The sequence below is a fragment of the Malania oleifera genome, chromosome 11, assembly GCF_029873635.1.
Source record: "Malania oleifera isolate guangnan ecotype guangnan chromosome 11, ASM2987363v1, whole genome shotgun sequence".
NCBI classification, from domain to species: Eukaryota; Viridiplantae; Streptophyta; class Magnoliopsida; order Santalales; family Ximeniaceae; genus Malania; species Malania oleifera.
In genome coordinates, this window is record NC_080427.1 from 30,423,977 (window position 1) to 30,440,042 (window position 16,066).

General features: G+C 38.6%; 1 protein-coding gene across 1 annotated transcript; it reads left to right on the plus strand.

The window, feature by feature from the left end:
- Positions 1-1,329: 1,329 nt before the first annotated feature.
- Positions 1,330-6,309, plus strand: LOC131168099 (phosphatidylinositol 4-phosphate 5-kinase 5-like). Its single transcript, XM_058127304.1, has 8 exons — positions 1,330-2,836; positions 3,144-3,311; positions 3,724-3,889; positions 4,118-4,234; positions 4,306-4,499; positions 4,688-4,818; positions 4,916-4,988; positions 5,598-6,309. The coding sequence occupies exons 1-8, from the start codon at positions 1,623-1,625 to the stop codon at positions 5,884-5,886; spliced, it is 2,352 nt and encodes a 783-aa protein (XP_057983287.1). The 5' UTR covers positions 1,330-1,622; the 3' UTR covers positions 5,887-6,309.
- Positions 6,310-16,066: the final 9,757 nt, after the last annotated feature.

A 16,066-nucleotide genomic window follows, 5' to 3' on the forward strand; every position in this document is an offset into this window, starting at 1 on the left:
GTAATAGGTTGATTTGGTATTTTTTTTTTTTTTATTACATAGAAACTCCAGCCACCAATAAGTCCTTTGGACCTACTGGTGCGGCACCAAACCTACGGATCAACGTCCTCCCCTAGGTCTCGCTGATCAGGTAAATTATATTGTAGATTGGTTTGGTGTTTTATCTTTTAGGGAGATTGTTTATTTATTTATTTTGTTCCTGAAGTACAAAAAAAAAAAAAAAAAAAAATTAGAATTGTATTGTGTATTATTGACACATATTTATTAGCAATTATAATAATATTTTTAATTTAATATTTGGTACAAACATAATAAAATTAATGTACAAAGATATTGATTTTCTCTTGAGATTTTAGAAAAAGACATAAATTTCGCTTAAGGTTCTAAACATCTTGTAAACCTCCTTTGAGATTTTAAAAATCTTACAAACCTCTCCTGATATTTTATTTTTGAGACACTTACAACCCTAAAAAAGTTTGACTTTTTATCAAATATAAGGAAAGATGCATGTCCTTTTTGGTAAATTTAAAGGAAGGTTTGTGAAAATTTTAAAATTTCATGATATCACTAGAATTGTGAAACCCCAAAAGAGGTTCGTATTTTTTTGTCAAACTTCAAACGAGTTCAATGTCATTTTCTCTCAAATCAATAATTTTTAAAATCTTTTATTTAACTATATATTAGTATTTTAGTTTTTATTCTAATTATTGCTCAATTAAAATACTTTAATGAAAATCGAGAAGTAATCTCATTTTGATCTTATACCTTTCAAATGCATTGATTGAAACAATTCATTATGACTCGGTTTCACATAATCGACTACTTTAAAAAAAAAATTAAAACCTCTTTGATATTGGCAGACTCAAAATGAATTTATTACTAAGATATAATTATGATTAGATAAAAGCTAGATTTCCAATTTCCAATTTTCATCCATCTTTGGAAGAACCCTAAAAATGGATAATATCATGATTCCGCTCATCCCTCCGAAAGGCAGGGTTGTGAGTGGTTTTAGGGCATGAACAAGTCTGCCCCATTCAAATAAAAGAGTAAAATCAAGAGTGCAAATCTCACCCAGGGGTGCACCAAATTTTACATGGTTCCCCTGTCATACATTAATGACGATATGACAACTAGAATCCAATAAATGTCCTGCACGATGGGGGTGACTTTGAGGCCCAGGATAACCCAATAAATCAATAAATCCACTTGCTGTCCCTGACCATGACACGTGTCAAATGCCCTCCTTGATAGCACGAAATTTCTGTGCTCCGGACAAAGAGAGCTCAAAAGATGATCGACTGGAGACACAAACTCGACACAGGCATATGAGCGGTTGTTCGCGTTTTGAAAAGAGAAGGGCCAAACCAATGGTTAATGCTTCCCTTCTTTCGCTTTCTTCACAGAAACACACACACACACACACAGAGTAGAGAGAGAGAGAGAGAGAGAGAGAGATTCTGCTTCTTCTTCCATTGTTCATGCATTGTCGAAATATGTTGGTTTGAACCAAGTTTTTAATGTGGTTATCAATGATTTGACTAATTAAAGGTTGAAAAGGCAAAGATTGGAGTAATGGCGGTGGAAATGTGAAGGAAGAAATTGACAAACACGACTGCAGAATGAGCAAAGAGCACTGCGGCGGCGTCGTAAAGGCATGGGAGGCGACGGTCAGGAAGACGCAAGCGGCGGCGAAGAAGCGCGCTAACAGTTTGTTTGGGTCGACGTCCGTAGCCCATGTCGACGACGAAGAAGGCGAAATTGACCAAATCCCTGCAATTCCAAACGAACCCAAAATTGGGGAAACGTACCAGGCAGACAGAGTTCTCTCCAATGGCGATTACTACACGGGACACTGGTCCGACAATTTCCCTCACGGGCATGGAAAATATTTGTGGACGGATGGGTGTATGTATGTGGGAGAGTGGTTTAGAGGCAAAACTATGGGCAGGGGAAGGTTCAGTTGGCCCTCTGGGGCTACCTATGAAGGGGAATTCAAGAGCGGGTACATGGATGGGAAGGGCACCTACACGGGAAACAACGGAGACACCTATAGGGGAAATTGGGTTATGAATTTGAAACATGGTCAGGGTACAAAGAGTTATGCTAATGGAGATTTGTATGAAGGGGAATGGAGGAGAGGGTTGCAGGAAGGTCAGGGGAAGTATCAATGGAAGAATGGGAATCATTATGTGGGTGAATGGAAGAATGGGATTATTTGTGGGAAGGGTGCATTTGTTTGGACTAATGGGAATAGGTATGATGGGTATTGGGAGGACGGATTGCCAAAAGGGGGCGGAACTTTCAGGTGGTCTGATGGGAGTTTCTATGTGGGCAATTGGAGTAAGGATCCAAGTGAGCAAAACGGGACATATTATCCATCGGGGTTGTCGCCAGAGGGGAATTTTGAATGGGATCCCCAGGAGGTGTTCAATGTTGATTTGAGTGAGTCTAGAGTTTGTCCTAGCGAGAAGGTCTCGATTTTGCCATCGCAAAAGAAGCTCGCAGTTTGGAGGTCGTCAAAGGGCGCCGATATGAGCATAAAGCCTAGGAGAATGTCGGTTGATAGCAGGGTGAATTTGGGTGCAGATAGAACATTTGATAGAATGCACATGTGGGAGAGTGAGGGAGATCTTTGTGGAATTGTGGATGGAAATTCCATGGTGGGGAGGGGTTTGGATGATGGTTTGGAGGGTTTAAACATTGAAGAAGGAGATTCAGTAGGGACTCCAATGCACCAAATTAGAGTTCCAAAGGTGCCAAAGAAACAGGGAGAGACTATCGCTAGGGGGCATAAGAACTATGAGCTAATGCTCAATCTACAGTTGGGGATAAGGTATTATATGCTGACAAGATGACAGTAAATGATTTTTATATTTTGCCTTTATCCTATATTATAGCACTTGTATGTATGATTAGAAACAAATATTTATGTGATGAAAAGCTTAACACTGTAGTTTAGTATATATATTTATCAAATAGAAGCTAAATTTGACCTTGGAAAAGTTTGCTGTGAATGGTGATCACTCGAGGAGCCAAAACTAATGTCTCCAAGCACATCTGAAACAATTGAATTGTTCTGTTGATCTGTATCATATCTTTCATATTTTCTCACTTAATAAGTATGTAGAGGAATTCTGCAGGCATTCTGTGGGAAGACCTGCTCCAGCTGCATCTCTCGATTTGAAGGCGTCAGCTTTTGATCCTAAGCAAAAATTATGGACAAGATTTCCTCCAGAAGGAACCAAATACACTCCACCCCACCAGTCCTGTGATTTTAAGTGGAAGGATTACTGCCCATTAGTTTTCAGGTCAGGCCTTGTAATATTAGTCTTGCTAAAATAAACTAACTGCATTTCTGTAAATTAATAGTTTGTAGTTTTTTTATAATTGTCATTATTTGTATTGAAGCCTCCTCAACCACAAGCACCTTAACAAGTCACATGGACATGTTTAGTGGTGCAGGACTCATAACATTGAGTGACTCTGAGATTGTCAGTTTCCAAAATGACATTGAGCTCTTGATTTTAAGACTTTTCTGTTATTCTCTAAAAAAGGAAAGAAATGAAAAGCCACTTTGTCTGAGGCAGTTTGATTAAAATGATCGTTTAAAATATTATGGACATTTTAACACAAGTGACCAAGCAAAAAAGGTAGGTGGTTGGGCTGTTTTATAAGCAGAGATTTTCCCTTGTTATTAACCACGTCATAATCCATTTTCAGGACTCTTAGAAAGTTGTTCAAGGTGGATGCAGCAGATTACATGATATCTATATGTGGGAATGATGCCCTTCGAGAACTCTCCTCCCCCGGGAAAAGTGGCAGCTTTTTTTACCTGACCAATGACGATCGCTACATGATAAAGACAATGAAGAAAGCAGAAGTGAAGGTGAGATAATCATCTTAGACAAAGATATCCTTTGATATCCACAGTTCTTTTTAATAAAATCTAGTGTTACAAATATGCCATGTATCTGCAAAACAAACAAATGATAAACAAAACAAAGTAAAAACAACAAAAGAAGCTTCACCATCCTGTTTATTTCCTCCTCTAGATATACATGTAAGACTAGACTTTTCTTATCCTGCCATTATAATTTTCCATGTTCTGATGCAGGTTCTTCTAAGGATGCTTTCATCCTACTATAACCACGTTCGTGCCTTCGAAAATACACTAGTGACTAAAGTTTATGGTTTGCACTGTGTAAAATTAATTGGACCTTCCCAGAAGAAGGTAAAAGGATAGCAACAGCACCTGATTAATTCACACTTTTTAATAAGAAAATAATGTGGTTGATGATACAGGTACGCTTCATAATAATGGGAAATCTCTTCTGTTCTGAATATACAATTCACAGACGTTTTGACTTAAAAGGGTCTTCCCTTGGACGCACAACGGATAAGTCAGAGGCAGAGATTGATGAAACCACTATTCTTAAAGACCTTGATCTTAATTTTATATTTCGATTGCAGAAGTCATGGTTTCAAGAGTTTTGCAGGTGAAATTAATTGAATTTTCAATATTTAATTACTGCATTTTGTTGTAGATATTTTACAACAACCTTGAAGACTTTCTTTGCTTTTCCTCCATCCCTTTGGCAATCTAATGGAGCTTGATTCTCATTATTTAAAAAAGGATTAAAAGTGCCACCATGGCCCAATGGACTGAATATTCATATTTTAACAGGCAAATTGATAGGGACTGTGAGTTTCTTGAACAGGAGAGAATCATGGACTATAGTCTTTTGGTGGGCCTTCACTTCAGAGTGGCACCACCAGCTGGAGATCTAATTCCCTCTGGACCCCAAACTCCAACAGGTGATCTTCATTTTACAGTTTATAGAATAACTCTCATCTATTATCCAGCTTGATGTTTTCCTGAACAAAGAAGAAACTGTTGTGCCCCCTCTTGCAGCTGACCCTGAGAATGACTTAGCTCCCCGTCTTTCCACTGCAGCTGTAGATCAGCTTCTTCTAGATCCTTCCAGGTACAATGTCTTAATAAGAAGCATGTTCAGGATGATAAAAAAAAAGTAAAATATTTTTTATTATATTGAGGCTTTCCAAGCCCAGAATACATGGCACTTATCTGCTTAGTGACCTTGCAATGTCAACCTCAATGGAGCTGACAATTTTGTTTTGGATGCTGAAATAATTGGGGAAATAAGCCAACAATGACAATGCCAACTAAATGAAGGTTTGAAGACTTTGAAGATGGTTTATTCTTGAATTTTGACCTGCCAAAGCATTCACTGTAATATGACTTCCAACATTTCAATATTTGATTTCAAGAATTCAGTAAGTAAAATCAACATATTTAAATGATTTTGGCAATCAGCGATTACATTATTGCAGTTGAGGTATGGTGCAGTGGTCGGGCACAGAGCCTATCCGTTGAGTAATTACCCTCAAGTCCTGAATTTTGTTCTGTTCTTTAATAGGAGTCTACACTCTTTTACATTATCATTTTCACTTTCCCTACCCCAACACACAAAATTGGAAAAGAAGTCCTAGCCATGCCCCTTGCAATGGCATTTCCTTTGTTGAACCCTGCTAAAACTTGTCTTAAATATTTTTTACACATTTGAGCATTGCAGGTGGGCTAGTATTAGATTGGGGGTGAATATGCCAGCACGAGTTGAAAGGACCATGAGAAGAAACGACTGTGAATATCAGCTCATAGGAGAACCAACTGGGGAGTTATATGATGTTGTGATGTTCTTTGGCATCATAGATATACTTCAAGACTATGATATTAGCAAGAAGCTTGAGCATGCATACAAGTCCATCCAATATGATCCAACTTCAATATCAGCTGTTGATCCAAAACAATATTCAAGGCGCTTTCGCGATTTCATATTCAACATTTTTTCCGAAGATAAATGAGTGTTCAGCTTAAAGAATCACCAGCAATGATGTTTCCAAGTTTGACAGTGATGCCACCAACGTCCAAAAACACCCCTGCAAATGATCAGCCTACTTACCCAGGGAGGAGTGCCATTGTGGCCATCATCTCAGCCAATCCTGTGGAGGATTATTTGTTGGCCAGCGGAGGTGAGTTCGGGGCATTTTTGGCGACAGTCTTTTTATTATTTTTATTCTTTGTTCTGTGTAAATTCCTTTAAAATTATGTTTGTACACATGCTTAAGGTATAGGAATGGTTGTAGTCATGCAAATGTTTAGCATTTGCAAAAGAAGCTACACAATGTAAAATTGTTTAGAAATTTATTCTTTTGCTGAGAAATTCTTTTGTATCAACGCTACAATGAAAAATATTTACGAGCCTCTTGAAAATACTTAGAACATTCTCATTCATCAAATCAACAATTGTGGCTGAACAGAAAGTCTAGTAATTAGATATATGTATAGAATGTACATTTACTCAATTACTTGCTATTGGTTGACAAAATAGAATAGCCATTCTGTAGTAATGAATGACTTTAAAAAAGACATTCATACCATTTCAAGACAAATCATCATACAAAAGCTTTTACTTCAACCAACGTGGATCTTTGTGGGAATAGACATTCTAATACCGCAGGACAGGAACAAAGAGGAGGAGAAACAAAGGAAGGGGAGAGAATCTATTTGTAAATTCAAATTGATAAATCTCTCAAACATACTATTTCTGATGTATTCCTACATTTAATTAAAACAAACAATTATGAATAAATCCCAATTTATCATACAAACACAAAATTGCAAAGCAGCATAGAGGTGCATAAAATTTCTCCTTGCTGGTTCTCCATCAAACTCCCCTTGCTGGAGAAAACTCAACCACTAGTACAAAAATGGTGCATTACAACTCCATAAGCTGGCAAAAAAAAATCTTGCAGGGCAGCACTCACTAAATTGCATCATCAATCATCATGGGAAAAATTTGTTTGTGTTTTTGTATAGAGTATTTCAAAAGTTATGGCTTGTCCCACATTAATTATTTAGGAGAGTTGGAAGTTCTTTTAAGGTGTGAACTCCACTGCATGAAATTGTATATGGGAGCAAGCACCTAGACTTCAGATATGATCATCCAACCTTTTTAATTCTTCACTATGTGTTCCTGGACTACAACTTTGTGATCTACAATTTCAAATTTGACCATCCGTGTACTCCATTCACTATGTTTGTTGCGGTCTGTCTGTGTACGTTACTGGATGGATTGTTCTTACCTCCCGGCGAGAGCAAACACGGCGAGGCTCCACCCATTCATTCTTGGGACCCAATTCTTTTATTTGTTTTCTTTAGTTTTGCTATTAATTAATTATACAAACGCTCTTCCGTCTCTTTATTTTTTGTTGTGTCCCTTTATTTTTCTAGACATTATTCTATTTGGCTTAATAGCTGAAAACAGAGGTGTTCTCTGTGTTTTCCTTAACGGCTACTTTTGCGATCTACAATTTCAAATCTGACCATTTGTGTTCCTAATATATTTTTCCGATCACCATGTTTTGATGGTTGCCTTCTTTAGCAATCTGCATTTGTTGCAGTCTGTGTTCATAAATGTTTACCATTCACTATGTTTGTTGCGATCTCTCTATCTACGTTACTAGACGGAGTTGTTCTTACCTCCCAATTGTATCCTGTGGAGGCAGATATCTAATAGATCGTCTCAAAGTAATTCTCATCAATAGATTCCATAACCAAAGAATTTTCAACGCTCTAAGTAGCTAGTTATTGCTCATGCTTTAGCTTAGAAATGGAAAATTGAGGTTGAAGAACTTGAGTCAATAACCAATATATATGAATAGTTTGCAACTTTATAAAGGTCAAAATATGCCATATTATAGGATGGATCTCAAAAGATGTGAAAGATCTCTTTCCAAATCGTACAAATGCTTTCATCTTGAAGTTCATTCTCTAAAAAGTCAAATTAGATGGCAAATCAAGGTTTATCTCTAGATTAAAAGTATCAAACCTTCTATAAGATCATTAAAAACAAGTCTAAACCCTACTTTAATAATGAGATTCGGATCTCAATTTAGGTAAGAAAATTTAGAAATTATGCACTAACAAATATGAAAATTATTTACAAAGTAATGATACAATTATGCAAATATTTGATTATTTATTTTCCTAAACAAATTTAGACATGTATTGGACATCTCAGATGATTTTATGTCTACTTCTTAATCGCTTAGAAATCGCATGATTTAGGCTAATGAAGCTCTTTAACATTAAAAGTGGTTTTGTAGATGGGAAGGTAGAGAAGGTTGCAGCTCCATCGTCCTTTGCACCCCCAATATTGTGCCATGGTGAGTACTGGACAACAAAATTAAACCACGTTGGTTGTTTCTCTCACTCGCCAAAACAAGATCATTCGACTCCCAAAAGAACCATTAACGTTGTTACAGGTTTTAACTAACTCTATTTCGAACAAGAATACTATCAATTGACATTGCTACTCCAAAATTTCATGATGAGGTTGCAAGCGTCAGAGAAGTTCAACGCAATTCATGTGAGGTCAGATACAAAAAACAGAGGATGGTTGTTTTGGGTTTAAAAAATAAAGGAAAATCAGATTAGAAAGATGAATGATGGCAATGCTAATGGTATACAAGTGGTAGTAATGAGCTAGGAGAGAGGTTGCTGGTGTTGGGAAGGGAGACGGTGTTTTAGAGAATATTTGGTTCTCAACAAGAACCAGACATAAATGATCAATGTCAAACAGGAAAAATAGATTACTTGGATGTTCATGACGCATATCTTGGACTTGAGCATCACCATGGACAAATAGATCGAGATGCCATGGAAGAGGAGCAGCAGTGGCTAAGAGCATTGGAAATTTTGAAATTTTCAAAATAATTTGCTTTCTTACCTCTCAAACTTTTTTATAATAATATCTAGTGAAGGATCTCCTTTGAAAATACACATTTACACATGAGGTCTTTGAATTAATAAAGAAAATTGTCTAATGTTTTGTTGGGAAAAATGATCGATGAGCAACAATCGCACAAGCAAAAAAATTACGCCACACAAATGTGAGACCAGATTTACGTGGTTCGGTCCACTGTGACCTACGTCCACGGGAGAGCTCAAATCCACTATAATTACCGGGAGATTTACACAAGGAGAAGGAGGAGGTTACTGCCCTCAACTCCTCTCTCACTCTCACAAGGATTCACTCTGCCTCCCACACAGCCCACTGCACGCACAACTCTCTACACTCTGCACCTCACAACACAATACCACACAACTCTCACATACGCACCACCTCTCTGCACTCACAGCTACATTGTTGCAGTTCACCACACAATCACACTATATACTGCAACTCACACACCATATTTATATACATATGGGAGGGGGAGGAAGTCAAACAAAGGCAATTGCAAAGTCACAAGAGGTGGGCGGATTTGGTGGCCGTCCATCTCCAGTTTCAACATTTTCTGCTGGGTGGTGCAGCTGCTGACACTCATACGACCAACACATCCTAACAATCTCCACCTTGGCGAGTATCAACTCCCAAGTCCATAGCTACCTTGACACAAGCTCGATCAATGCAAGTCTTCATAGCTTGGTTCAAACATCTGAACCATGCAGAGAGTATCGCCTTCTTCATCAGCAAACCGAACTCGTCTGTTCGTTTCTGACGACGTGCTGCTATTATTATCCGAGGTCAAACCACCAACCACTGTGGTTCCCATTAACTGATATAACCCACGAGACTCCTTCCCAGTGAATATCTTTGAGTCGCGTCGTGTCACCTCCATAGCTCCACCTACGACAGAGATTTGACAGCCCTTAGAATCCAATCGACTAAGGGAGATCAAATTTCTTCGCATCCTTGGTACGAAGCTTACGTCATCCAAAATACGGACCGCTCCAACAAGCGTCTTCAGCTTCACAGATCCGATCCCTCTGACATCGCATGAAGACCCATCACCGAGTGATACCGTACCGCAAACTTTTTTGAAAGAATGGAAAAATTCTTTCTTAAAACATACATGAACTAAACTCCCAGAGTCCAAAACCCATCCATCATCGTTTGGACTGCCATGAGCATTCATGTTCTTCTTCATCAATTTCTAGCACTCTCTCTTCATATGGTCGTGCCTTTTGCAGTATCGACACTGCACATTTCTTCGACTGATTTGTTGACGTGAGCTGCTCACCGTTACAAGGGCCTCATCATTGGCATACCATGAGACATTCTCCGATACATTGACACCGTCTCGTGTCTTCTTTTCTTCTTCGTATCGTTTTCTATCTTCACAGTCCCTCTTGAAGTGCCCCTTTTTATCACACCAGTAACATACGACTTCGCTCGTATCTCATCCTCTTGATTTTGAACGCCATTGCTTACCTCCGAACTTTTGATTTTTGCTTCTTCCTTGTCTCTCATATAGCTACCAAAGCTTGCTCACGAGACGTCTCAATCGGCTTTCTTAACGTCTCAAAATCTTGAAGTGATGCCATCACATCATCCAACTTCAAGGTTTCCTTCCCCACGAGCAATGCAGCTACCAAACCATCAAATGAAGTTGGTAGAGATGACAAAAGTAGAATTGCCTTAGCTTCTTCATCAATCTTTACGCCGAGACTCAACAATTGGGTCAAAATCTTGTTATAATCATTTATGTGATCAAAAAGGCTGCTTCTCTCGTTCATTCGAAGTTGATACAGTTTCTTCTTCAGAAACAATTTATTGGTAAGGGATTTCGCCATATACCTTTGTTCCAATTTCTTCCAGAGCTCCATTGGTGAGGTTTCGTCTAACACCGAATACTTAACTTCATTTTCCAAACACAATCAGATTGTGCTGACCGTCTTCATCTCTAATTCGGTCCAATCATCATCTTTGAAATTATCTGGATTCTTCCCGATCAACGGCTTGATCAAGCCTTGATGAACCCAAATGTCCTTCACCGTGCTCTGCCATAAACTGAAGTTGTTCTGCCCATTGAACTTCTCCGCCTCAAACTTTGAAGTGCCAATACCTGCCATTCTACTCCGAATCTCAATAAATGGACACTTCTAATGGCTCTGGAACAGCCAAAAACCTTAGAAATGGTTCAACAGCATGATCAAGCCTTGATGAACCAAAATGTCCTTCACCGTGCTCTACCATAAACTGAAGTTGTTCCGCCCATTGAACTTCTCCGCCTAAAACTTTGAAGTGTCAATACCTGCCATTCTGCTTCGAATCTCAATAAATGGACACTGCCAATGGCTCCGGAACGACCGAAAACCTTAGAAATGGTTCAAGCCGCTCGAAAAACCAACCCGAAATGGCTCCGAAAAGTTTGGTCAAACTTTAGGTCAAATCAGACAAGAAAAGTCAACTATCTGTTAACTTTGAATATCCCTCCGTTAACGGAATATCCCTGACGACGTTAATGGCCACAAACGCCGTTATTGACGTCGTCTGATGATGGGGCACAGCGGTCCCCACCTGCTAACATGTCCCAGGGCCCACCTCCTGTGCGGCCCACTACTGACGTGGCACGGGACAACTCCCTGTGGGGCCCACCGGCTGCCGTGTCCCGTACCCACTTCGTGGGCCCAGCTGATGACGTGGCTGTACAGACTGCTGACATGTCACCAGGTCCCCTGCTGACGTGGCCACTGACTGTGCCGCTAACGCAGCGCTGACGCGGTGTGCTGACTCGGCCTGACACCTACTAACGCGGCGCTGACTCAGCACTTACGTGGCCGATGACGTCAGCATCTTCAACCTCTGAATGTGCGCCGGAGTTCGCCGACGTGTGCGCGTGCGTGACGTTACTTACCGATCACTTGGCGACGCGGTCTTTCCGTCTGAGGCGCGTGTGAGTGCATGCAGCTTCGTTCGAGCTCTGTTTGAGCTCCGATTACCGCCGTCGGCTTCGTCTCGACGAGAGTAATTTTTTTGTGGCTTCAAAAACAAGTTTCGAGCTACTAGACAGAGGCTCAAACCTGAAAATTTTGCTTCAATCCGGCAATTTTGCTCCAACCTCGCTCTGATACCATTTATTGGGAAAAATGATCGACGAGCAACAATCGCACAAGCAAAAAAATTACGCAACACAAATATGAGACCAGATTTACGTGGTTCGGTCCACTGTGACCTACGTCCACGAGAGAGCTCAAATCCACTATAATTACCGAGAGATTTACACAAGGAGAATGAGGAGGCTACTGCCCTCAACTCCTCTCTCTCTCTCTCACAAGGATTCACTCTGCCTCACACATAGCCCACTGCACGCACAACTCTCTACACTCTACACCTCACAACACAGCACCACACAACTCTCACATATGCACCACCTCTCTGCACTCACAGCTACACTGCTGCAGTTCACCACACAATCACATTATATACTGCAACTCACACACCATATTTATATACATATGGGAGGGGGAGGAAGTCAAACAAAGGAAGCTGCAAAGTCACAAGAGGTGGGCAGATTTGGTGGCCGTCCATCTCCAGTTTCAACATTTTCTGCTGGGTGGTGCAGCTGCTGACACCCATACAAGCCACACATCCTAACATATTTGATCCACTATTTGCTTCTCATAAAGATGAGAAGCATATTTTCCTCTTAAAATATATTTAAGTTCAACAAAGGGGTAATGAGGAGCTTTTCAAGATATTTTTTGTTCATTCAACTTTTTGTCAATATTGCTTTCCCAAGCTAAAAAGTTTTATTTAGCAAAAGGAAACCTAGGTTTTATTCAACATTCAAAATGTTAGTGTTGTGCAAATTAATATGCACCGAAAACAAACGATTTCACAATGCAGCACTCAATGGTGAAATATACAGAAAACACAATCTCACGGATTATATGAAAACAATAAAATAATGGCATGAAAAATTATGTGGTTCGGCAATACCTACATCCATGGGAGCAAACGACACTATTTTTTCAATATCTTTTGTCCAAAGACATGAACATTTTAGGGTTACAACATATACCATGTATATATAACCCTTTCAGAGGTTTTTCCCTCGAAACCCAACCTATAAAACTTCCCAAATTCAAAATTTGAAAACCAACGCTGAGTTACCGATCCAAACTGTCGACGGTTTAATACCGAGACCAAACTGTCACGCCCCGAACTCGCCAAGTGGGGTTCGGGGTGTGATGTGATACAATCACCTATGTCTATTACCATAACCTCTGTAACGTCCCTCAATTTCTTAACATAAAATATCACATAATAAATAAAATGGTCAACCCAAACCCGTGGGTAGCGGAGACACCTGTCATACACAGCGGAAAACCTAGTAGCAGTACACATAAAATCTCAAACATTCAGTCATAAAATATAATACCAGAGCATTCTATACATCCTCATATACATCCAAATGTCTCTAGGGTCAAACACAAAATAACTCTGATGCTATTACAAAATCTTACCCTTCTCACAGGGTAATCTCACTAGCTTAACGGCGGCCCTGACCCGCCAGTCTCTCAGGAGCTCCTGAAAAATTAATTAAGTTTGGGGGTGAGACAATTCTCAGTAAGGGAAAATAAATTAAATACAGCTGTGTGGCAACATGAATATTTAATGCATTTGTACGTATACAATACATTTCATAATTCTATAAACATAATCATATCGTACTGGGTAAACATATATTTTCACATATGTTAATAAATCATATCATACATAAAATCATCTGTTATAACTGTAGTACTGAAAACAAACCCAGGATGACTAGCTAGTTGGTGTCATGTATTACCCCCCATGACGGGTTGTGCAGCCCGAAGGTGGAACCCGACAATGGCTGGCCGACCACTGCCGAATCAAATATGTCTGTAAGTACGATGAGTCCGCCACACCCTGGTCCAGACTGCCAGGTGGACGTCCACACTCTATTGAAAGCCACATCGACTATCCATCTCCCATCCCCTCGTGGGACGGTAGCACTAATAAGGCCTCGTGCCAAAACTAACCCATAGCTACGGTACCGAGCTCCTGGTCTGAACTAAACTAACATCCTGGTTGTGAAAACATATAATACATGATCATACGTAACATCATTACGGCCTCGTGCCGAAAACATAGATACGGCCTCGTGCCGAAAATATAAATACGTGGCCTTGCGCCAATAACATAAATACGGCCTCTTGCTGATAACATAAATACGGCCTCGTGCCGATAACATAAATATATGGCCTCGAGCCAAAAAACATAAATACGGCCTCGTGCCAATAACATAAATATATGGCCTCGCGCCAAAATTGTTTCAGGTATATATATACTGAAAATACATCATTTATCACACAATCGTCAAAACCATCACAACATAACTTATATTTTCATAATACCTGAAATCATGCTTTGTTCGTAAAATCTTTCACATCATAATACATTTCACATAAAATAATATTCATGCCACACATATGCTGTTAAAAAAAAAACCATACTTCATATTCTAAAAGCGTGAATTCCTTACATCTCATATAAATACGTGGCCTCGCGCCAATAACATAAATACGGCCTCGTGCTGATAACATAAATACGGCCTCGTGCCGATAACATAAATATATGGCCTCGCGCCAAAAAACATAAATACGGCCTCGTGCCGATAACATAAATATATGGCCTCGCGCCAAAATTATTTCAGGTATATATATACTGAAAATACATCATTTATCACACAATCGTCAAAACCATCACAACATAACTCATATTTTCATAATACCTGAAATCATGCTTTGTTCGTAAAATCTTTCAAATCATAATACATTTCACATAAAATAATATTCATGCCACACATATGCTGTTAAAAAAAAAACCATACTTCATATTCTAAAATCGTGAATTCCTTACATCTCATACATACATATACATTTTAATCATCATAGCAGTATTTTCACAATCGTACATTTCATTCGTAATACACAATATAACATATGTTTTTCTAAAAATAAATTTACTCATAATCAATAATAATTTGTATGAAAAATTACTGCTTTAGTTTATTCCCTTACTTGGCTATTGAAAAATTCTTTAGGACCCAAAATTTCACGCCCTTGGCGCCCGAAATTCAACTCCTGAAATTTACATTTTCCCCAGATTAATTAATCTATTTCTCCAAAATAATACTCATCTAGTCTTTCCTAGGCTCCATATACCTCAAATTAATATTTAAACTATTATTTAACATCCCCACTTAATTTTCCAAATTTTGCCTGCGAGTCCCAAAATTACACCCGCGGGGCTCACCCGGGCCCTAAATTCCAGAAATCCTACTTCAGTCCCAAATGCTTAATATTTTAGCATTTCTAAATTAATGCTAATTAATTAAAAATAAGCCCCTTAATAATCGCCGCACCCCAAATTTGGGGTTTTGGCCCGACACCCCCACGAGAATTCTGTCCCATTAGACTTGTAGAGAATCATCCCTAGATTCTCGTGGTGGCGTCCGTTCGTCAATTGGGCTTATATTTTGCAAGAAATTAAAGAAAAAGGGGAAAATGGCTTACCCCAGGGAATATGCTTATGCCGCTCCTATCACTGATCCGCTTAGGTAGAAATGACGGCAGCAGCGAATGGAGTCCAGTGGTATCTTCGGATTTTCGATCGGACAAAAATTCGTCACGAAATAGAGGAGAGAGGGAGAGAGAACGTGAGGAGAGAGAGAGAGATTGCAGAGAGAGCTGCAGAGAAGAAATAAAAAGAAGAGAAAAGAAGAAGAAGAAGAATAATAATAATATATATATTCATACTTTTGAATCTCCTGAAGCTTCAACAAGCTTCAGGAGGGTAAATATAATAATAATAATAATAATAATAATATATTTAATTAATATTAATAATAATATATTTTATTAATAAAAATAAAAATAAATTTTAATTAATTATTTTTTTCTTTTTCTTTTCAAATCTGATTAATTAATTAATTAATTAATTAATAATAATATATATTTTTTTATTTTTTATTATTATTATTTTTTATTTTTTATTTTTATTTTTGGAATCATTCTATTAATCTTTTATATCTCTTTTTGGGGTTTTTACAATCACGCAGCAGAAAAATTAATAAACATCCTTAATAATATACCAGAGTACTATATAAACATCCCAAAACAGTATTTTCTAATATCCAGTATCCATATATATTCATCTCAGAAAAC